The following is a 24,142-nucleotide window of genomic DNA, read 5'->3' as shown; positions in this document are numbered from 1 at the left end:
CTAACTTCTAATATTCATGAAGTTTATACTCATTCCCAACTACTTTAAATTAAAACATTACAGATTAAGGCACAGCTAATAGATTACGGAAACCACCACAGCATGCCAACCTATTCATGGCACAACTAGAGGAACACATCCTGCCTGCTGTGATCCCAAACCTCTAATCTACCTTCGCAGTATACTTAATGTTCTAATTATCTGGGCAGCTAGTGAAGAACTCCACAAAAACTACAACCAATACCACATACAGGCCTACACCATAAAGTCTGTGGCAGTCTACAACACAAAAAGAGACGGCTTGTGCCAAATGCTGCATTACACAATAAATCACACTTTCATTTCCTTTTAAAATCAATCCATGAATGTAATCTTAATTCACAATCTTTGTATCATCTGCTGGAGTATGAATGTGTAGCACAGCTCTGCCACCTGCTGGCGTGGGAATGTATAGCACAGTTCTGCCACCTGCTGGTGTGTGACTGTATAGCACAGTTCTGCCACCTGCTGGTGTGTGAATGTATAGCACAGCTCTGCCACCTGCTGGTGTGTGAATGTATAGCACAGTTCTGCCACCTGCTGGTGTGTGAATGTATAGCACAGCACTGTCATCTGCTGGTGTGTGAATATATAGTCCAATACTGCCACCTGCTGGTGTGTGAATGTGTAGTACAATACTGCCACCTGCTGGTGTGTGACTGTATAGCACAGCGTTGTCATCTGCTGGAGTGTGAATGTATAGCACAGCACTGCCATCTCCCTAGGTGAACACAGGGAAAAGCTATTTCTTATATTACAGAGTTTTTAGTTATTTCCACATTCATTCACTTAAATGCTTCTGTTTGCTGTGACTTCATGATACAGATTGCCACACACACACGTTCCATGCCCTGTTGAACCACAGACATCCCTGGAACGCTCGCAGAACTAGCAATAGAGCTAACTGGCACGCGTAAGCATATCACGTGTCTGAGCAGTAATTTCATTAACATATTAATGCTTTCCTGTAAAACACAGAAAAATAAATCTCCAGTTTGTTGGGAATTTGGTCTTTGTTTAAATTTTCATGTCTTGCTGTCGCCGGGTAAATTGGGAATGGAAAGCAGATCCTGATTTCTAACTAAATTCCCAATGCCTGAGTGGGTTTAATTTAAATTATCAACACATATAACACAAAAAGAAGCCCAATTTTCAGTGTTTTTGCCCAAATGATCTACGTTGTTATCAGAAAAGATTAGATCGAAAGTCGTTATGACCTTTACAAAGTTATGCTGACCGACCAAATGAAAATGATTAACTACACTCATTAAATGTCAATAAAATGTTACCAAATTATTCAGAAATTGTCATTGAAATATGTTGAAGGAAAACAATATCTGACCTCTAAGTTTGTCATTATCAAAAATCGATATTTTGTGGCCAGATGTTTGGTGGGCAGCAGTTGATCATTTACCAGGGTCTGGCACTTAGGGTATTATGGGCGTCAAAGCTTTTCCTATAAATACCCTGCTCCCCTCTGCATTCCTCATTCGCCATCACCATGAGGGGGATCATCCTGGCACTTCTGCTCACTCTAGCGGGTAAGTGGCCGCTCACACTCCACTTTTAGTAGTAGTTTCTTCACTGTATAGAATGTAAGTGATTTCTCCTCTGGGCTTCATATCTTTACATTGTTCAGAATGTGCAGACTTGGAGAGAATGTCAGGGAAAGAAAATTGATCAGATAATGCTGGCTTTGCCGCAGGCTGCCACCAATCCCAGCTTCCATTCTTTTAAACTATTTGTCTCTAAAAAACTACAATGCTTGACATACAAAAATAGCTAAACTACAGTGAGTTTTAACTGATAAATGTAGTTAAGTAAATGTAGTTAAGTAAATGTAATTAATAAATGTAATTGATAAATGTAATCAAATAAATGTAACTAATAAATGTAATAAAAAATGTAATTAGATAACTCTAATGATAAATGAAATCAAATAACTGTAACTAATAAATGTAGTTAATAAATGGAATTAAACAAATGTAACTAATAAATGCAATTAATACATGTAACTGATAAATGTAATTAAATAAATGTAACTGATAAATGTAATTAAATAAATGTAATTAATACATGTGATTTATACGTCTAATTAAACAAATGTAATTAATAAATGTAATTAAATAAATTAAATAAATGTAACTTATAAATGTATTTAGATGAATGTAATTGATAAATGTAATCAAATAAGCATAACTAATAAAGCTAATTAATAAATGTAATTAGATAAATGTAAATGATAAATCAAATAAAAGCAATTAGATAAATGTAACTAATAGATGTAACTGATAAATATAATTAAATAAATGTAGTTAAATAAATGTAACTAATAAATGTGATTAATACATCTAATTAAACAAACGTAATTAATAAATTCAATTAAATAAATGTTACTAATAAATGTACTTAAATAAATGTAACTAATAAATGTAATAAATATAATTAAATAAATGTAAATTATAAATGCAATTAAATAAATGTTACTAATAAATGTACTTAAATAAATGTAACTAATAAATGTAATAAACCTAATAAAATACATGTAATTAAATAAATGTAGTTAAATACATGTAACAAATTAATGTAACTAATAAATGTAGTTAAATAATTGTAACTATTTTCCTCGTTAATTTCTGGCACAAAGTATTCCAGGTAAATTCCTAAATGCTGCAGGATATGAGTGAGTGGCGCTGCTTTATTTCCTATATTTTATGTGAATTTATCAGCATATTATGGCATTTAAATGACTCATTGTGATATATTGCTCTGTGTCATGTCTGTTTCACACACGTTTCTGGTTTTGCAGGGAGCGAAAAGTCCCCGTTTGGTGAGTATGGTTTGGAATTTTGGATTACGTCTCATTCATGTCCTCCTGCCTTCTTTGGGTTAAAATCACTTTATTCTAACAGTTTTTCAGATTGTGTTCTGGGAGCCATTATGTTGCAAACTTTCTTGTACGTTAAGGCAGCCCGCTTTACGCTTTAAAAAAGCCAGTAAAATGTATCATTTAATCATATTAAAGTTATTATATGTGGACTGGACTAATAGAATTACACCATTTTTTCGAATGCCCATCGGCTTTCCATTAATCGCACATCACGTTGCCACCACCGGTATCCACACTGCCCGGGGAAAAGCATTGTCTTCATCCTATGTGAGCTGCTTGAGATCACATATAAGTCATGAGCTCCTCAATGATCCCGGTCCTGGATGGCCATTACTGGACAATGATTGCCATGTCCTGTTTTCTCTCTGATGTATTGTCTGGGTGAACACGCCAGAGACATGTCCATCTGACATATATACCGTCCGGGTGTATTATCTGTTGCAGAGCCATACTTCAGTGAAAGCAAGACATATGTATATAACTACGAAGGAATTGTCCTCAATGGCTTTGAGAACAATGCTTTGGCCAAATCTGGAGTGAAATTGACCTGCAAAGTGGAGATCAGTGGATTCGCTCAAAAGTCCTTCATACTCAAGGTATGACTCGTGGTGCGAAATATACATTCCGGGCTTTGCGTCTTCATCAAATAACGTAACGTTCTTTCCGTTTAGATCCAGTCTCCGGAATTAAAGGAATTCAACGGCTTGTGGCCAAGAGACGCCTTCACCAGATCCTCAAAGCTGAGCCAAGTTGTGGCTGCGCAGCTGACCAGGCCAATAAAGTTTGAATACCGCAACGGACAGGTTGGAAACATCTTTGCTCCGGCTGACGTCTCAGAAACCATTCTCAATATTTACAGAGCGATCCTGCACCTGTTTCAAATCACCACCAGGAAGACACATAATGTGTACGACCTTCAAGAGGTGACTATCGGCCGAACCCCGATTACTAAAATCCTCTGTAATAAAAAGGTCCTGAAGACGTGTTCTTTCTATCGTAATACCTACGCTTTTCTCTGTGCAGGATGGACTTGGTGGAGTTTGTCATACACGGTACGTGATGCAGGAAGACAAGAAAGCAGACAGGATGATTGCTATTAAATCCAGAGACCTCAACAATTGTGAAGACAAAGCGGTGAAGAACATTGGAATGGCTTTCTTGGAACCATGCATTACATGTCAGAAGGTAACAGGGAGTCCCTGAAGCCCCTTTCTGTCCGGGGTCTCTTACCGCATCCTCATCGCGTCTCATCTTTTCTTCAGAAATCCAAGCACCTGCGCGGATCTGCGACATTCACTTACAAGATGAAGAACAAAGATCAAGGGGCCCTGATTTTGGAAGTCACAGGCAAGCAGGTCTATCACTTCACCCCGTTCTATGAACTCTACGGAGCTGCTGTAATGGAAGCCAGGTCTGTCTAAAGGACTTTTTATCTTCACAACAAGCACGAGAAATTGTGTTCGTTTGTAATCCAATTATATTTTCATTAATGCAAAACGTTATCTTTCCAGACAAGTGCTGACCTGGCTGGAGACGAGGACAAACAGAATTAACGAACCTCAGGCCCAACTGGAAAACCGGGGAGGAATAAGATACCGCTTTGCATCAGAATTAGTTCAGATGCCAATGCACTTAATGAAGACCAAGAACCCAGAGTCTCAGGTACGGTCTGGTCAGGAGTGTTAGTTACTGGGGGCGAAACACGCATCCGCCTGGTGTGAAAACATTTGGTTCTATGTTCTATGTCAGTGCTAGAAGAGAATCTTTCACAAAAGGCCATTAAACATTAATCATTAGAGTTCCGGGGTCAAATCCAGGGCTTACCGGGCAGTGTACAGAATGTGAACGCACCATATCATTCATTATGTGGCCTGTGGTACTTTGCTTTAGTTGTGACGGCGCTATACAAAATCAGTAACTAATAATGAACTCATAAAACCCAACTCCTGTAATGCATGATGTGTATATCATCATGTTTAACAGACGTAGTGTCCATGCGCCGTAACCCTGTTTATGTCTCCTTCCCGTCAGATAGCGGATGTTCTGCAGCATCTGGTTCAGAACAACCAGCAGCAGGTCCAAGCTGAAGCTCCAGCCAAATTCCTGCAGCTGGTGCAGCTCCTCCGCGCAGCGAACCCAGACAGTCTTCAGGCCATCTGGAAGCAGTTTGCTGACCGGCCGCAGTACAGGTAAGACATGGCAGCCCCCGGGGTGTGCGGTATTTTAACGATCGGGAGACAGGTGACATCCAGTAATGGTCTGGAAGGTGGTTGTGAAACCAGACTTGCCAGGAAAGTTCTGTCGCCTTTGACACACGAGCCACCAAGTTATGGCATGTTTGCCAAAAATACCGCAACCACCAACGTTTACATAGTTGTATCCAGGGGTCCCTGGCAGGCTGTTATTTATTGTTTTATATAGTGCTATTATATTCCGTAGCGCTGTACAATGGGTGATTGTCACACCTTTCTTTTTGTTTGTCCAGACGCTGGCTGAGGAACGCATTCCCACTGATCGGGTCGTCTGATGCCCTCAGAGCCATCAAGCAGATTATTCACAGCCAAGACGTAACGCACCAGGAAGCAGAGACGATGATAACGCACACGATGCAGTACATGAGGGGCAGCCAGCGCGCGCTGCAGATAGCCACCGTAAGTCACAAGTAATTCTTTAATTGGATCCATCCCTTTGAGACAATTTCTTGATCAGTGAAAGTCATGAATATGATCGCCAGCCCGCACCAGTTTGGACCATTCTGGGACCAGCTTGAGCCAGTAAGCTCATGACCAGAATGAGTTAACGTTGGTATTATTCTTAATATTGTCGCCCTCCGTCACTGGTTTGCACGGTGCTGGAGGTCATAACTCGAACCCATAAACTGATGGCCACAGAACGTGGTCACATCGGTCATTCCTGGCACCAAAATGTGCTCTTTTTCACAGGATATGGTGCTGGAATACAAAGTCCAGAACTCGCCTCATCTGTTCAAAGCTGCAATGCTGGCCTATGGGACCTTGGTCAACAAATATTGCTCCTCGGTCACATTTTGTCCTGAAAATGTGTTACAGGTAAAAAATAAATGTTATGCATGTTAAGACAATTAATGTTTATATTCTAGATGCTGAAATGTATTTGGCTGTGAAAATATTTCAGCAAATTGCTGCTGTTCTTAAGGGACATTCTTTCACCAGCTGAAGTTGCTCCTTCCTACGTATTCTTCATATATTTTTTCAGCCCCTCCATGATCTGGCAGCTGAGGCAGCGAACAAGGCCCAGTACGAGCACATCTCTCTGGCGCTGAAGGCTATGGGGAACGCCGGACAGCCCGCAAGCATCAAACGCATCCAGAAATTCCTGCCAGGATTCTCCTCCAGCGCCTCCCAACTTCCGGTCCGAATCCAGGCCGACGCTGTGATGGCGCTCAGGAACATCGCCAAGAATGACCCTCAAAGAGTACGTACCGGGACCATCAACCTTTAGTGACACAGAATAGATTAACAGGAGACAGAAGCAAGGACTTCTATTCATTATTAGTAACACAATCTACACCCAAAGCCTCAGAAGCCTTGAGGTGTCATCTGTATGATGTCTTCTTCTAGGTGGCCAAAAATGAGAAGCATGAGAAGCGTGAGAAACATGAGAAATCAGACAGACGCTGTCTTACTGGCGATGTTTGAATGTCCCTTTTTCACCTTTCTCTTTCTCTTGTGATCTTGGCCATCTTGGACATTGGGGGAGACGCCATCATCAAAAGGATCTTTGTCTTCAATGTTTTAGCCAAGACGCACACAAACACCGCGAGCGCACGGGTGGCTTCCCACTACTGAACTTTCAGTAGTTTATAAATGGAGCTGGAATAACATTTACTATTTAATTCAGGTCCAGGAGCTGCTTCTCCAGATCTTCATGGACCCCAATGTTCACTCTGAGGTGCGAATGATGGCTTGCATCGCCCTGTTCGAGACTAAACCCTCAGTAGCCACTGTGACCATGGTGGCTCAGACCGTATTAAAGGAAAGCCACAATAACCTGCAGCTGGCCAGTTTCACATATTCCCACCTGAAAAGCCTGTCGAAAAGCAGAATTCCAGGGCTTCACTCTCTGTGAGTATGGGAGACAGAAACAACTTCATGTCCTCTCCTCTGCTTCATAAACTATTCCTCATAGAATGTCCTCCATATTTATTTAGGGCTACTGCCTGCAACATGGCCTTAAAAATCCTGAACCCCACTCTGGACAAACTGGGTTGGCGTTACAGCAAAGCGCTTCACCTCGACACATTTAACTGTGAGTAGCGAATCATTCACAGTCCGGGCCCAACCGTTCTCGCCATATTCATCACCCTTTGGCATATTAAATAGAGTCCATTTATTTTAAAATGGCGCCCTATTAACGGATAATGTTGGTCCTTTCTAAGCATCATGCGCAGCCACAAGCCAGTCTGGGATTCTTCTGATGTTAAGTAGTTAACATAACATTAAAATACATTTAATTAATAGGAAAGAAAGAAAACGGATGGGCAAATTACTTTTCTCTGGCAACCAACCATTGGAGAAATATATTCCAGCTTTCCATACAAGTAGAATTAAGACAATGGCATGATGATGATGACGGAAATTCTGAGAGGGGCAGAAATATTCCTTGTTTATGAATGCGAGGACGGCATTTCTCAGAACAGCATAAAAATATCATAAAATGTGTCCTTTCCACAGACCCCCTCATGGCGGGAGCTTCTGCCAATGTCTTCCTCATTAATAGCCCAAGCACCACAGTCCCCGTGTTCATTCTCACCAAAGTGCGAGGATACATGGCGGGCCAGATGACAGATGTTTTGGAGGTAAGGGACATGGCGCTCAGTAGGTTAGAATATTTTATACTCATTTATTGGCCTTAATTTCTCATTTGCGTTTTGCTCTATTAACACAGGTCGCTATCAGGGCGGAAGGTCTACAAGAAACCATCAGAAAACAGAACATCCCGTTTGCCGAGTTCTCTATGCAGAAAAAGATTGTCAAGATTGTGAAAGCTGTACGAATCTGTTTTTAGTGTCTGTCGTATAACCCCTTTTAGTGAAAACAAGGATAGCTCCCCCCTAGGGCAGCTTTTGTTGAAGTTCATATAAAATGAATGGCTGCGGCACAGCCTCATACTCCCCTTTCCAATGTCCAGCCGCCATGTGAGGTTTTATATCAAATGTCTGTGGCTCCCGGCTAATCCCTCCGTTCTGTATCCTAGTTGATGGGGTTCAAAGCATTGCCAGCCGACGTGCCGCTGGTTTCTGTGCACGTCAAGTTCCTCGGCCAAGAGGTTCAGTACAATCAAGCCACCAAAGAGACAATTCAGAATGCATTCAAGGTAAAGTGCAGACCTCGGTATATATTATATTTTATTAAGAGATTGTTTTAGGGTCAGATCTCTGTCTTTCCCAGAAAATCCCAAAGAAGATTTAAAAATACAGAGTCATGCGTCACGTATAAAAACATCATCGATGCGCTAACAATCAACTTAATATACAGATCTAAAGCAGATATTTAACAAATATGGGTTAATTCCTCCGGTTTAGTTTATTCTAAGGTTAGGGCTATAAATAGAATTAATATTTTAGAGCTTCTTGATCCAAGAAGAAATCTGATTGCCTTTTCAAGTCAAGACGAAATTTTACCCACTGTTGGCAGGATTGGAAGTCGCTTAATTAGGGTTTTTTCCTTCTTTAGGATCACGAGTAGGAAGGTTCGGTAGAAGGGTTGAACTTGATGGACTTAGGTCTTTTTTCAATCTTTATTACTATGTAACTGAGTAAGGTTAATCCACTATTTGTGTGGTCTGGGGATATGTTGTCCCTGACACTTTAAGGCCAGCAGTAGATAAATTACATACCTGTGGCCACTGGGTCACACGGCCCAATACTTTACACACTAAAGATCAGAATCTGCCACATGAGAGGTGATGAAGCTTCCTGGGAGATGCCGATAATAACAGGCAATCATTTATTAATAATATTCTCCTTTACGTTCTGGTAATACTCCTGTTTATTGACGTATGACACGTCTCCCACACCAGGCCCTGAATGAACCCGCTGAAAGACACTCAATGGTGAAGAACATACTTAACAAGCTCCTCAGGGGCGTTACCGGACAGTGGGCGTATCCCGTACTCGCTGCTGAAATACGACACATTGTCCCAACCTGCGTGGGTCTGCCTCAGGAGTTCAGCGTGCACTCAGCTGCCGTCGCAAACGCCGCCGTCGAGAGTATGACATTTTCTTCTAGTTTTTTTTAAGATTGTGTCACCATGTTATTGTTTTGAGCTTTTATGAAAACATTTATTTTTCAGCTGATATGAAGGTAACTCCATCTCCATCAACAGAATTAAGTGTTACTCAGCTGCTAGAATCCAATGTCCAGCTCCACGCAGACATTTCCCCCAGGTTCGTAAATTCTTTCAGTTGTGTGTTATATGCGCGGGTAATGAGGATTCTATAAAAAAATCGCCCCCAAAATTATAGTTTCCGCTATGTTTTATACCAGTATACCAATATTTTTCTGTTGATATTTTTTATTAAATATATTGATTAAATAACACACTATTTTATAAACTTAAATGCACGTCTTTAAATAGCCATTTTCTTCTTTTAGTTCCATATAATATTTTTTCCGTTTAAACTGTGATTTGATTTCATTTATCTGCAGTTTCACCCTCCATACCGTGGCCACAATGGGTGTGAACACACATTTAATTCAGTCTGGAATTGAGTTTCACGTGAAAGTCCGTACGTTCACACCAGCAAAGTTCACGGCAAAGATGGACATGAAGGAACAGAACATTAAGATTGAAACTGCGCCGTGTCAGCAAGAAAACGATCTGTTTGTGGCAAGGTATTTTACTGATTGTTGCCACAATAGATACATTTTTTATTATATTTCACATACGATTTAGTAAAATATTTCGAAGTAAGAAAAAATAATAACAGCTGCTTTATCCACGTGGTAGAGGTTAACCAAATATGCCTGCGATTAATACAAATTCCTGTAATTCCACTTATTGCAAAGTTATTGTAAAGTTGCGCAGGGACATTTTTAGGGATTAGCATCGGGTCACAATCACACCTCAGAGTCAGGGAATTCCTCGTTTATTCTGTTTTTTTCCGCAGATCTCAGGTCATTGCTGTATCAAGAAACCTTGAAGAGCTGGAGGCCACCAAGAAGACGCCAGTTGTTGGTCGGGCTGTAGAACAAGACATTCTGAAGAAACACTTTGAGAAAACTGGACAGAGCTCGGCAGAAGCAGCCAGCATGATGGTAACTCATATACATACAACAGTCAGAAGGATTCGTACAAACTCATGTTATTCCTCCGATAACTTTATTCAAAGACTGTGCATAAACCGGCGGGCATAACTCTCCATCCCAAATGACTCTGATTACTTAAAGCCAATGACGTGGATTAGTTTTGGATCTCACAAAATGACCCGTGGTCAGCCGGTTACTTCACTTCACTCAGTTTAAATTTGGTGTGAGCAGAGCAGGAGTTCTAGACCTAGTTGAGCTTCTGCCATACTTACTTTCTAGAACTTTCTAAGTATATAGAACTTAAGATGTTAGAATTTAATAGTTTAGATCGACTACTTGATAACATGGATCCTTCACCCTGACAGTATTTTCTTTGTAGGACATATCTTCAGAGATGATGTCCAAGAAGTTTGCCTACCCTGCAGATGTATCACAACACCACTACAGCCCAATGGATGTGTTTCAATGGTGCATTAAGTTTCCCACAGCCGGAATGAAAGCCTGTCTGCACGGCAGCTCCAAAAATGCCGCATCCAAAGGGAATTCGTTTTTGTACCAAATCACTGGAGATCAAGAAGCCAAACTGACAGTGAAGCCGGGTACGTTACTCCTAAAAAACGTATATACACAGCGGAGGGTGACGCGCTGGGGTTATATATATATCAAAGTGATTCCACGGCAAAGGCAGAAAAGTGATCTTCTTGCTATAACAACCAATGGAATGGTTGTTACGTATAACTTTCATAAGTCCCACTGTATGACCTCTTTTTAGGACACCTTCCAGAAACTGGGGTCTGTAATACTAGCAAACAGGGCATTGCGAGCCCAGTCTCATAACTGACATGATTCCTGTCCACCGATAGATCGCGCTGAAGTACCAATCGAGAAACTGCAGCTGGACATAACAGCCGGACCAAAGGCTGCTTCCAAAATCGTTGTTCTGGTAGAAGTTGAGGAGCGAGAGGGTGAAACTCTGGAAGACTCCGTGGTCCAGAAGAGACTGAAAACTATTCTGGGAATTGATGATGAGTTTATGGTTAGTTGGACACCTTCGTGCTGTTTAGTTGTGTTTGGACCTCTTTGCTTCCCATATATCTTACGCAGACTTTTATTAATAGTTGTTACAAAACACACATGTCATATTTTCAAATTTTTCAGGCTAGAAACAGAAGTTTAAGCCAGAAGCGAAGGAGACCGACTCAAAAGAAGAACAAGAACATTGAAGCCCCTGAGGCAGATGTTGTTGAAGCAAGAAACACCAAAAAGCAAAAATCCTCCTCTAGCTCCTCTGAATCTTCATCCAGTCAATCATCGTCATCATCATCATCATCATCATCGTCATCATCTTCCTCCTCTTCTTCATCTTCCTCAGAATCTCAACAATCTAAACAACAGCACAGGAGGCAAAAGGGACAACATAGTCATGCCCATGCGTCAACAAGGAAACCTCACAATGCTAAACACCATCAGCAAAGCTCAAGCAGCAGCAGCAGCAGTCGCCAAAGTGGCAAGAGAGGCCATTCGGCAAAAGGCAGCAGCTCCAGCAGTTCGGGTAGCAGCAGCAGCTCCAGCAGCAGCAGCAGCAGCAGCTCCAGCAGTAGCAGCAGCGGAAGCAGCAGCTCCAGTAGCAGCTCCAACAGGCAGCATCAACATAAACAGAAACACCACGCAACCTCTCAACAACAGCAACACAAAAACAAATGGAACCAGAAACATCGCAACCAACATTTTATTGATTCAGAGCAGGTATCCGCCTTCAGCGCGATCAAAGTGGCTTTTTCAGTAAAGTTGAAGCGCATGTTTATCGGTCTAGTATTCAGTTCAACCTTTCTGAAATAATGCTAGATGAAGGCAGCAAAAACTTATACACATGGCTTTTAGTCCAGGGACATCTACTTTGCCCTAGGTCTAATCCTCTAAATGTAAAATGTATGAGACTCTGTATAACTCAGGATACCCAGGTCTAATGTTTTACTTACCCCATGGCAAACGCCCAAGAGGTCTGCTGGGCAGGATCTGGTCTTCACAATGCATGCTGATTAATTATAATAATTAGGTTTGCCTTAAAGGAGCCAAGCATTCTGGGACTAATGAATAATTATTGCTTACGTTATGTTCCCCTTGCAGTCGGGGTGCAGCAGGAGAGCCTCTTTGTGCCTCTGACGATAAGTAACATCAGCATGGTGTGTGATCTCTGACTTGGTGCCTCCCGATCTTATGTCAATGGCAACTTTCATGTTGCTTGCCCCAAACTTCAAACACCCAACCCTATTGGTATTGGTGGCTCCTTCTGTTTTAAGTTACTAAAGGCTCCCTCTTTATTAGTATTTTCCTCGTTACATGTGGTTCAGCCATGTGATTTTTATGTATTTATCACCAAATGGAATGTCTATTTTTGTTTAACTTTTCAGCAATATTCAAAATATTTGTTTTTTTTCTTTTAAAATGAAGCGTCTTTGTTCGTCCCGTAATCCAATTCCAACTAAACCCAAACTATGATCGCAGCTCCCCAAACACCTAAATTAGATCTAAATTAATCGAGGCTACGTGGTCCACCGAGGTCTGATCCCTGGTTGGCTTCTTCACTACTTGGCACATACAATTATCTTATAAAATGCCCCTAACTCTATTTGCTTTGGCTGGCTTTTAGCCATATAATAATAGGAGTAGCCGAGCCGCTCCATACTCACTGCGAATAACTGATTCCCAATAAAAAATCGCCAGCAGAGTTTCCACATTATCAGAACGCCCATCTTTTTCAATGTTGGGGTCCAGACCCAATTCTGGGTTTGCGAGATGCCCGCCACTAGGTGGCGCCAGGGTTCCCCCTCTCCCCTCACTTCCCTGAGTGCATGCGCTGTAGCATTTAACACTTTAACTGCTGTTACAAATCATTTTTGAGGTAACCGTATTATTCAGCCACCTGGCTAAACACATTACTAGGGCTGTGAGTGGATGAGCTATTCTTGGGTCATGGGGCAAAAAGTTAGAAAAATGCTGACTTATTTCTTAATATTCTATATGACTTAATTCTTCAGCTATTCTTTTATTTCTAGGGAGAGTCTGAAATTTATCAGTTAAGGTTTACTCCTTCACACAGACAGGTACGTTTTTCTCGCCTCCGTGTCCTCTGATTTGTTTGCTGTGGAGTTAGTGTTTGATGAGTTGTGTTCACTTTGGTTCTTTGGAAGCAGAGTTCTCAGTCGAGGAGAGCTTCAGCGAGAGCAGCTTCCGGTCAGTCGAGCTCCAGCTCCTCCTCAAGCAGCAGCAGCAGCAGCAGCGGATCTTCTCAAAGATCTCCTCGCCGAGTAAGTCCTTGTCTCATAGGTCTGGCGGCCGAGAATCGACACAGAGGTGATGGGAGTTTCAGAGTTATAAACCAAACTCAGAGATTTGTCACAAGTCATAAAAAGACTTAGTTGAGTTTCAGCCAATTCAGAGAGTGGGTATAATAACGGATATGCGTGGGATAGACATACGGCTCCTGAATCTAAGACCAGACCAACGACTGATTACGGTTTGAGTCTTTACAGCAGAAGAAACAAGTGACTAGACGGGGGCCGGATGGGGCCGATAGGTAGTTACAGCAGAGCAAAACTAACAACCCGCAGATCACTGGGGGCAGAAGACTTTATTTAATCGATGCACTTCAGAGGTGCCAGGAAAGGGTTTTTTCCAATGAATTTTCAGGAATTATTTTATTTGCCTTTTAGGGCACATTCCTTGGAGACAAGAAAGCCCCGTCCTTGGTTGTCACAGCCCAGGCTATAAGAAATGACAATAAAAGGCAGGGCTACCAGGCCATTGTATACACCGACTACCACTCCTCCAGGCCCAAGGTCCAGGCCTACGTGGTGGACGTCACTGGACAGAGCCGCTGGAGAATCTGCGCTGATGCTCGGGTGGAAAGTCAACACGAAGCTCAGGTATTGTAATAGAAGAGCAGGACCTCCTGTACCAGTTTGCCCCTTAGAAATAAGTAATTTAAAAAACCCAACATTTATCCCCTATTTGTAATTAAGGCCGACTTCAAGTGGGGTCAGAACTGCCAGCAATACAAGATCGCGGTCAAGGCTCAGGCGGGACGCCTCGGAAACCAACCGGCATTAAGAATGAAGGTCCAGTGGCCCCGCGTGCCATCAAAACTGAAATCTGCAGCCAGGGCGTAAGATGGGTTCCCTCTATACAGAGAAATATATATTGTAATATTAGTAGATTTAATGGGAGCAGAAAGAGAGATTTTCAAGAAACCATGGTTGCTCTCATTACTTATTAAAAGATCCGGAAACGTCCGTGGCCACCATTATTTTTTTTCTTTTTAGGGTTGCTCAGTACGTTCCCGGAGCCGCCTTGTTCCTCGGATTTTCTCAAAGATTCCAGAGAAACCCATCGAGGCAGGCAAAGATTGTCCTGGCTCTCAGCGGCCCCAGGACCATGAACGCCATCTTCCAGATACCAAAGGTATGGACTAAAGATCCATATTCCTACATTCATTAAATCTAATTTATGGATATGAATAAGTGCTGGGGCCACTATATAGCACCTGCCCCTATGCATAACGTCTGCTGGATTTAAATGTATAGTTCTTATTTTAGTGACTATTTAGGGGAATCTCCCATCTTCACCAAGTCCATGCAAACAATTCTTTCTTACTGGAATTCCACGTAAATTCTTTTTCTCCAGGTCACTCTATACTGTCAGGCCGTCCGTATCCCGGTGCCAATCACCGCAGCTTACCATCCGCAAACCTCTGCCATCCAGCTTCCCAACTGGAACATCTTTTCTGAGATTCCCAGCTCCATCTTGGACAGTCTGCAGGGTCAGTACGATTCCATTAACTCAAAACCTTTTTCCAGTATCCGCACCGGAGACACGCGGCTTGTGGTAAAAAAAGATGACAGCCAGAAATTTGGGCATGAAAATGTGTCCCACGGCCAAATTCAAAAAACTTGAAACTTACTGATTCTGAAATATTTCCCAGACTATTCATGAACCCCGGAATCCTGTTCGATTGTTAAAACGTTTACTTTCTGAGAAAATGGTAATTTTGTTACCTGTCCCCATGACCCCACAGGTAGCTGCACAATAACCGACGATCAGATAACAACATTTAACGAGCAGAAATATAACTACAAAATGCTACAGGATTGCTACCACGTGTTGGCGCAGGACTGCACCGACCAGATGAAGTTCATGGTTCTCGTTAAAAAATCAGCAGATTCTCCAGAGTACAAAGACATCAACGTGAAACTGGGCGACTTGTAAGCATCTCTCACCCCCGAGAGCGTTACCACCACATCCATGTGTTTAGCGAGCAATGTTCAGGGTGGTGGAACAGGGTCCCCATGCCATGATGCGTCCGCTGTTGGTGGGCTTAGTACAGTGATAGATTACAGGCCCTTGGATGCGTGTGTTTTGCCTGTGTATGTGCAATGTCATGTTCTATGTAGCAACCACATAACATATATGCTCCAGGGGGCCATGGAGCCTTGAGAAATAGACCCCTTTATAAGGGTTGCGGGGGGCCCAGCTGTTGGGACTTTATTTAGGGTTATTTTGTGAAGTATACGCGTTTTCTTCTCCGTAGTGACATTGAAATGCAGTCGTCCTCAGGGGGACTGAAGCTGAAAGTGAATGGAATTGAAATCTCCAAAGACAGACTCCCCTATCAGCTCAGACTCGGTAAGAAACCTTCAGACGTCCTTAATCTGGGGGGGAAAGGGCCACGGGGCCTCCTAGCGACCTGCATAATATCGGAAGATGTTACTAGTCAGCAAATTACACGACAATAATGCGAAAAGTCATCAAGGGTTCCAGCTCTCGGAAACCCACCGTTTCCTGATGTTTTGTAAATCTGTTCCAGATCCAGATGTTACGATCCAGGAGGTGGACGGAGCCTTCATCCTATCAGCTTCAGACTTTGGAATCAAGAAACTTTACTACGACGGAAAGAGCAGCCAGGTAAAAGGTCCCACCTATCGTCCGACCACCAGTGCGTTAAGCGCGTGTCCCACGTGCGGATCTTGTGAGAATTCGTCTTGGTGTCTGTGGAGGGAACCGAAAAATCTACAAACCGACTGAACTCCTGTTCTATGCTGCCTCAGGTGGAAACCGCCATATGGATGCGCGGGAAGACGTGTGGAATGTGCGGCCGCCATAACGACGAGATTGAGCAGGAATACCAGATGCCCGACGGCTCCGTCGCCAGAGAGGAGCAGAGCTTCGCTCATTCCTGGATGCTTCTGGAAAAATCATGTTCTGGAGGTAAACCTTTGGATCTTGATCCCTAAAACCTAAGGCATTCCAAATATTAACCCCTTAATAGCCCCTCACATAGATCCTACTGCCGTGACTCAATGTTTCTAATAGCAGTCCTTATGGAAATCGTGACTTGTCAGGAGATAAAGATATTCTGTATTCAAGCAGGGATCCCGGCTGTGATATAGTAGGGAGAAAAGCACCAATCGGGATGCTCAGATATCATGAAATGAGGGGAGAATTTGAAGGGGCCGGCTCCAGACTGCGTGACTCTGAGAATCTGCCCCAAGACTGGGGTAAAAACCCTGAGAATCTGCCCCATTCACCCGGAGACTGTGGTATTATTATTATTATTGAAGGCATAATGTGCCTGCTTTTCATAGAACTCCGCTTCAAACAAGAAAAACATGCATTCCCAGCAGGGGCACTGAGGATGGAAACTACTACTATGAGCAGAGTCTTTTATAGAAAGTTTTTATATGCTTTTTAATATTTTATATTATTCTTGATCCCCGCTTGCAGCCTGTAAGTTGGAGCGCAGCACCGTGAGGCTCAGTAAAGCAGAAGACGCAGATCTCACGTGTTATTCCGTCCGCCCCGTCCTGCGCTGCGCTAAAGGCTGTTCCCCGACGAGCTCCACGTCTGTGACCGTCGGCTTCCACTGTCTGGCTGCTGGTAAGAGACCGGTTACCACCCATTAAAGCACATTCCATCTGTTATGGGGACGTCAGGGGTTAAAGGAAGCCCAGAAACTGTGGTCTGTAGGCACCAGGACCGGGTCCATAGAGGGTAATTCCCACTATCTGCACAGGGTGCATCCCCCATGTGCCGTTTCCAGGCATTAGGCCTCCATTTGGATTTCCCCCACTCATCATGTCCTCTCTCGGCAGGTGAATCCGTGGACGGCCAGAACATGCTGGACCTGCCTGAGGATCTGTTTGAGAAAACCGAGGCCCACACCGCCTGCTCGTGTGAATCGGGAAATTGCCCGGCGTGATCCACCCAGAGCCCCAAACGTGTACAGTCCGACCGTATCCCCACGGAAACGGCAAAATGAATCCAATCTCGCATTAAATATAGCACTGCTGCTAAGAAATTTCAATAAAGATTTTGCATTCAAAAATTATGTTTTTTGTTACTTTGTATTCTTTCTACTTTCTGTTCCCAGGATCTGTATGATTATCCCTCCCCACTGTTATATCTCCCCTATTGTTAAGTTGCTACTCATTGCTGATTGGTCCAGGCAGCCTTTGTAAGGGTGGGAGAGGAGAAGGGAGTGAATTTCAGGGCAGGAAATTGATCAGATAATGCTGGTTCTACCGCAGGCTACCTCTGATCTCAGCCTCAATGGGGTGAAATAATTCCTTAAAACTAAATATCCCCCAAATATTCAGTAAAGTAAAAAGTGATTTAATAAACGGAGATGCGATAAAAGCTTTAATTACATTACATTTATATAGCGCCAGCAGATTCTGTAGCGCTATACGGCGGTGCTGAGATTTATTGCCTCGGGATCCGGTTACCCCAAAAAACTACCAGCATCCGGAGCGGATCCGACTCACAGAGACTTTCAGCGACCAAAATGATGAATGAAACGCCGCAGTCTGACTCGCTTGTGTAAATATTTGTGGATGTCTCACAGACTGTTCTGTTCCTGAGAGTCTCGCCGCAGATGCCCCAGGGTTTAGGTGCGGGGAGTCTTGCAGCATTGGGGGGGGCATCCGTCTATAAAGAATAAAAATCCACTTTATATTAATAATCACCTTCCTTAATTAACGCTAATGCCCTGTATGGTATCTGCCAACAGCCCCGCAGCTGCTCTGACATCCCAACCGCATTTAGTAAATAAGCCGGGGATGCCCTGAGGCCCCCGGCAGATCTGTTACTGGTGCAGCTTTAAGGGCTTTGTTTGGGGTATTTGGGTATCTGGGGTCACATCACGCATTTGTGTAAAGCGGGCACCGTGCGGTAATTTGCACATCAGTGAGTGCTGGGGTCACACATGCGCAGACGTGTTACCAGACACGGCTAGTTAGGCCCCAGACCCCTGTGGCCCTGGCTGACACGCCCTCTGAGGGACACAATAGCACAGTAGGGGGAGGGCTTATCCTTTAATCTCTTTGAAGTTTTGGGCAGACCTTCACCTCTTGCTGACCCCTTGCTGTATTAGTTTTTGGGAAGCTCCTCCCCCTGGGCTGGCTGACCAATCCCCCTATTAAAGCTGGGTGCTTGCAGTCGGTGCACTCATTGCTGCGTATGGAGACCTCTGCTGCTGGGTGGTGGATCCTGTGTCCGTTGCTGTTCCTACAGCAAGTGACCCTAAGCTGGGCTGCCTGTCCCTGCCCAGACCCAGCGCTTTGTGAGCCCATCACTCACAGCCAGGACTTTGAGGTAAATGTGCTTGTTGTGTGCACCTGGCGGTACCTGCGCGGTAATTGTGCGGATGCTGCGTGGGGAGTTACGGCTGAGTCTGGTTTGTTGGTTTGCTGGGATTCCTTCCTCTGGAAGTTCAGCTTCATCCCAAACTTTGCCCCCACCCCCACCCCTTCGGCTTCTGGCAGGTAGAAGGTTAAAACATGTTGAAACCGACCGTATCGATCCAGTCGTTACCGAGGACGATAACCCTTCCCAGAGGGCTTCATATTTGCCTTTCCTGACCCCAACACCACGGGGCTGAGGAAGCCTGCGGTTTATCGAGGGAATATAATGTAGTGCAGGACAAGGGTTTCCTGATCATGCATCAAACTGCAGGCTTTCCCAGCCCCAGCGTGTGTCTGCTGGACCTGTGATAACTGGACGTAGCTGGATACGGAACCAAGTGCCCTGTGTAGATGCGCAGCGGTGGTGGAACGGAACCAAGTGCCCTGTGTGGATACGCAGCGGTGGTGGTGGATACGGAACCAAGTGCCCTGTGTAGATACGCAGCGGTGGTGGAACGGAACCAAGTGCCCTGTGTGGATACGCAGCGGTGGTGGATACGGAACCAAGTGCCCTGTGTGGATACGCAGCGGTGGTGGTGGATACGGAACCAAGTGCCCTGTGTGGATACGCAGCGGTGGTGGATACGGAACCAAGTGCCCTGTGTGGATACGCAGCGGTGGTGGTGGATACGGAACCAAGTGCCCTGTGTAGATACGCAGCGGTGGTGGATACGGAACCAAGTGCCCCGTCCAGTCTGCCCTTTTTACCTACTCACGCAGCAAGCTTTCTCGAAGTCCTTTACAGGCGTTAAGTCTACTCCATGTATCTACTACCCTTTCTATACCGTGGCATTTTCCCACATTGTCCCTCAGTCTTCTGGGACGATCCCCTCTTTGACTTTATTTAATCCCTGGAAATGTTTGAAGGTTTCTCTTCCGCGGTCTATAGAAAGTTTTAAGACTTTTCTTCGTTGGTGTTTTGTTTGTCCACGTTTTTGTTTTTGTGGCCCTTGTTTGAATTCTCTGTAAATTTATTTTTCGTGGCCCCAGAACTCTACGCAGTGATGATCTCTAAATGCCGTCCCATTCCCTGCTGCTGATTCCTCTCTGCATATCCCACGCCGTCCTCCCGGCTAATAGCCCCTCGGTCTCTTTCTTCTGATCCGGGTGTCGGTACAGCGCCGTTAAGTCTTCTTCGAAGTTTAGTGTCCTAAATGCGTTACTTTACACTTCACCATGTGAAACTGTGGCAGGCACGGTTGTGACTGTGTGGAAATGGCATTGATGCTTACTGACCGTGAATTTGCAATCCGCAGGTTTATGTCTTCTACACTCGGGGGCAGTCCTGGAAGCGATATGATTGGTCGAAGATCACCACGGTGGCGCTGTTTGCACCGTACGATCCAGAACTCATGTGCTTCGCGCACTCGAAGGGAGCGAGACTCGTCCTGAAAGGTCAGTGCGATTCCGGGGTGTGGGGTACAGCACCGTGACAAACGTGGGCGCCGAATGAACTTCATATAGTAACTTTACGCTCGTTCCCGCTACCCATCATCCTCTACTCATACAGCTTTCAGAGTGTGATTCTTAACATTGTTACTATTCGTTTTATTTGATGCCTGTTAGCTTGAGGCGACGTCCCTATTAATGGTATTAGAAGTATTTATTATGAGTTATAGAAGATGTCCCAGTTAACAATATTATTAGTAATAGCATTAGTAGTGTTATGAGTTATAACACATAATACTACTACTACTACTAATAATATTGAGTTATATGAGACGTCCCAGTTATAAATACATCCTAGTTAACTATATTACTATTAATAGAAGTAGCAGCATTAGTATTATTATTAAAGAAAACCTCCCAATTAACAGTAGCAGTGTTATTATTATTAGTATTTAGTATTAGCAGTAGTATTATTAGTATTGGCATTATTAGAAGTATCATGACGTGTTTTAGGAGACGTCCCGATTATATTATTATTAGTTGTAGTAGTATTATTATTAGTATTAGCATTATTATTATTTAGTATTACTATTATTTTTAGTAGTATTATTATTATTAATATTTAGTATTAGCAGTAGTATTATTAGTATTATTATGATGTGTTTTAGGAGACGTCCCGATTAACGATATTATCGATCCGCGGAACCGGACGGCCTGGGTGAGAGAGAAGGTGAACCTGGCGAAGAGACAGTTCATGGATGGTATTAATTTAGACATAGAGCAGCCAGTTACCGAAGGCTCGCCCCAATATTATGCCTTAACTGCTCTGGTGCAGGAGACCACCGAGACCTTCCACCGAGAGATTCCCGGCTCGCAGGTAAACGCAGAAGCCGCTTGAGTTTTTATACTCAGTTCACAAAATTTGTCATTTTCCTCCTTTTCATTCCCCAAGTTCTCTTTACGGCTTCAATTCAGAGAATTTATTGCATGGAAATGGCTTTGGCACTGACCCGTGGCGTGACCCCTGGGGCGACCAGTGGCATGTTGCCACGGATGTGCCTTGGTGTCAGGGTCCTCAGCAAGGACCCCAACGAAACGACTCACCTGAGTACCCGCCAATGGCGCGCGCCCCCACCTCTCTTTGTGGATTCCTGAATGGAGAAGGCAGGGAACGCGCGTCAACGACATTACGCACGGAGGCGGGGCGACCCCTGGTGGTAGCTTTATAAACCAGCACTGAGTATCACTCAGTGCTCAGTTATTGTGCTTAACGGAGCTCTATTGTGTTGCTGCTTTTTCCTATTGATTCCTGCTGCTGACCCTTGGCTATTGTATATCGTTTCCGCTGATTTCTCCGTTCCTGACCCTTGGCTATTGTATATCGTTTATGCTGATTTCTCCGTTCCTGACCCGTGGCTAATAGATACCGTTTATGCTGATTTCTCCAATCCTGAGCTTTGGCTATTGTATATCGTTTACGCTGATTTCTCCGTTCCTGACCCTTGGCTATTGTATACCGTTTATGCTGATTTCTCCAATCCTGAGCTTTGGCTATTTATTCCTGGACTTGCTGAGTTACCATCTGCCCTCACCACTGTGAGGTATCCTGCATACCGCGTTCCTCACCCCGAATCCCCAACACTTGGTTTGTTTTAAACTATTCAGTTTGTGCCCCGCAGGTGACGTTCGACGTGGCCTGGTCTCCCGCCTGCGTGGATTTACGCTGCTATAACTACTCGGGGATAGCGGATCTCTGCGACTTCCTCTTTGTCATGTCTTACGATGAGCAGTCCCAGATATGGACGGAGTGCGTGGCCGGAGCCAACGCCCCCTATAACCAGACCCTCAGAGGTGAGAGACCCCCAATAACCAGACCCTCTGAGGTGAGACCTCCCATACCCAGACCCTCAGAGGTGAGAGCCCCCCATATCCAGACCCTCAGAGGTGAGAGACCTCCCATTAAACAGGATGAGTGGGCACTTCATTTAACCAGGGTGCCACTGTCTGGTCGTGGACTGTATCCACTACTCATGAAACAGAAAGGGTTGATGGCTGCGTTTTCTCTCTATAGACCGCTATACGGTTCTTTTTCTGTTTCTTTTAGGTTACGATGAATTTGTGGATCTGGGTATTGACCCCAAAAAGCTGGTGATGGGTGTTCCGTGGTACGGGTACGATTATACCTGCCTCAACTTATCAAAGGTAATGAAATGGCGGCCGAGACATTACCCCGGCGGTAACGGCCCCGTCCTTCCCAGTGGGTACCGCGTAAGACTTCACTTCCGGTGTCAAACTGGCAGCTTTCTGTGCCACGCCGGGAATCGTGGGAAATTGCTGTCATCAGAGGCTTAATGGATTAACGGAGGCCTCCAGATGAATCTGTTATTAAGCTAGAAAGTAGTGGATGTACTTGGGATTAACCGTGGCTGTGCTCGTGGCTCTTTCAGGATCACACATGTAGTATCCCCAACAAGCCTTTCCGTGGCGCCCCCTGCAGTGACGCTGCGGGGCGTAAGGTGGCGTACGGGGCGATCATGAAGCAGGTGAACGGATCAAGCAGCGGGAGGCTGTGGGACGAGGCGCAGAAATCTCCCTTCTATAACTACAAGGTGTGTGATGCGTGGAATTGGTGGCTTTGGTGGTGGTGACGCTCCTGGTCGGGCGGCCGGGACTCTGTGTCTGCGCGGCTTACGTGTCCGTCGTTTCTACAGGATCGGAAAGGGAACGTTCACCAAGTGTGGTACGACGATCCGCAGAGCATCGCGCTGAAGGTGGCGTATGTGAAGAAGCGTGGCTTGCGTGGCGTCGGCATGTGGAATGGGGATCTTCTAGATTACTCCTCGGATCCTGTTGCCCAGCAGCAGACGGCGGCCATGTGGAAGGCGCTGATTCTGTGACGCTTTGACCCGTTGAATCGCCCGACCTTTGTGTAAATGATTTTATTGGACCACGTTGGATGAATGAGAACTGCCACAAATCCTCACGTGAACCCCGTGCAGCGGTCTGTAGATATGGGGGGGGGGATTAGTGGGCTGATGTGTCCTCCTATCATTAAACGTGTAAAAGCATTCTTTATGTGAGATTCAGGGTCCCTTCAGGCCGTGTCAGCTGCGTGTTCTACACACGGGTCCCCGGAAATGCCCTTGTTCCTTCACCCTGTGCCGGGGGCCGCGCGATGGATACAGTTGGGGGGGTGCTTGTTTGCGCGCGACGGATAGGCGTGGGGGGTGGAATTGCGCGCAAGGTATATGCGTGGGGGGGGGGTCAGGCGCAAGAGGGATATCCGTGACACGGCTGCCTGCTGCGAAATCATAGACCTGACCCGAGGAATCACAGTCTCTTCGTTGTAAATAAAAATAAAATCACTTTATGAAACAGATTTACTGTCCGCTCGTCCTTTGTTTAGGGTGTTGCGTGTCTCTGTGCTGTGTGTGTGTTAGGGTGTCGGAGTGAGCGTGGGTTGGTGTTAGGGTTTCTGAGTGAGCGTGTGTTTTTGGGGTTTCAGAGTAAGCGTGGTTTGGTGTCGGAGTGAACGTGTGTGTTTTGGGGGTTTCAGAGTGAGCGTGGGTTGGTGTTAGGGTGTCGGAGTGAGCATGTATTTGAGGATCGGGGGCAGAGACAGGGGCCCCGGGGCGACATGGGGCCCCGCTCTGATGCTATTAGCAGAGGGGCAATACTGGGCTGTGGGGGTATTTCTTCTGATTTTTGCTTCATTTTACAGGCAGATTATTAACTTCTATTTATGAATAACGTCTGCGGAGCACAGTGGGGGCTTCATACAATAAACGGTGTTAATA

At 44.6% G+C, this 24,142-nt stretch overlaps 2 protein-coding genes across 2 annotated transcripts; both read left to right on the top strand.

Annotated features, from left to right (window-relative positions):
- Positions 1-1,540: 1,540 nt before the first annotated feature.
- LOC128499965 (vitellogenin-A2-like) lies at positions 1,541-17,602 on the top strand. The gene is made up of 35 exons (XM_053468965.1): positions 1,541-1,580; positions 2,849-2,869; positions 3,374-3,525; positions 3,601-3,852; positions 3,953-4,114; positions 4,192-4,340; positions 4,441-4,591; positions 4,961-5,118; positions 5,415-5,580; positions 5,872-5,997; positions 6,164-6,382; positions 6,809-7,032; positions 7,119-7,216; positions 7,642-7,766; positions 7,856-7,957; positions 8,165-8,284; positions 8,990-9,179; positions 9,263-9,356; positions 9,619-9,804; positions 10,080-10,227; positions 10,598-10,817; positions 11,082-11,254; positions 11,377-11,964; positions 13,275-13,326; positions 13,438-13,526; positions 13,932-14,144; positions 14,241-14,383; positions 14,541-14,679; positions 14,902-15,037; positions 15,293-15,479; positions 15,806-15,900; positions 16,082-16,179; positions 16,323-16,482; positions 16,999-17,151; positions 17,367-17,602. The coding sequence occupies exons 1-35, from the start codon at positions 1,541-1,543 to the stop codon at positions 17,471-17,473; spliced, it is 5,436 nt and encodes a 1,811-aa protein (XP_053324940.1). The 3' UTR covers positions 17,474-17,602.
- Positions 17,603-18,700: 1,098 nt separating this feature from the next.
- Positions 18,701-23,355, top strand: LOC128499967 (di-N-acetylchitobiase-like). Its single transcript, XM_053468967.1, has 7 exons — positions 18,701-18,867; positions 20,213-20,351; positions 21,014-21,222; positions 22,025-22,196; positions 22,450-22,547; positions 22,793-22,954; positions 23,057-23,355. Exons 1-7 carry the CDS (start codon positions 18,733-18,735, stop codon positions 23,240-23,242), a joined length of 1,101 nt encoding a protein of 366 aa, XP_053324942.1. The 5' UTR covers positions 18,701-18,732; the 3' UTR covers positions 23,243-23,355.
- Positions 23,356-24,142: the final 787 nt, after the last annotated feature.

The sequence above is a fragment of the Spea bombifrons genome, chromosome 6 (genome assembly GCF_027358695.1).
Source record: "Spea bombifrons isolate aSpeBom1 chromosome 6, aSpeBom1.2.pri, whole genome shotgun sequence".
NCBI lineage: Eukaryota > Metazoa > Chordata > Amphibia > Anura > Pelobatidae > Spea > Spea bombifrons.
This window is presented reverse-complemented; position numbering and strand designations above follow the sequence as displayed.

What these genes read in the sequence shown, in the direction of transcription:
- LOC128499967 (XM_053468967.1), top strand. Translation starts at nt 18,733, where the DNA reads ATGGAGACCTCTGCTGCTGGGTGGTGGATCCTGTGTCCGTTGCTGTTC. An exon ending in CTCACAGCCAGGACTTTGAG is followed by an intron (nt 18,868 to 20,212) that starts GTAAATGTGCTT and finishes TGCAATCCGCAG; the next exon opens with GTTTATGTCTTCTACACTCG. An exon ending in AGCGAGACTCGTCCTGAAAG is followed by an intron (nt 20,352 to 21,013) that starts GTCAGTGCGATT and finishes GATGTGTTTTAG; the next exon opens with GAGACGTCCCGATTAACGAT.
- LOC128499965 (XM_053468965.1), top strand. Translation starts at nt 1,541, where the DNA reads ATGAGGGGGATCATCCTGGCACTTCTGCTCACTCTAGCGG. An exon ending in GAATTGATGATGAGTTTATG is followed by an intron (nt 11,255 to 11,376) that starts GTTAGTTGGACA and finishes CAAATTTTTCAG; the next exon opens with GCTAGAAACAGAAGTTTAAG. An exon ending in AAAGTCAACACGAAGCTCAG is followed by an intron (nt 14,145 to 14,240) that starts GTATTGTAATAG and finishes TTTGTAATTAAG; the next exon opens with GCCGACTTCAAGTGGGGTCA.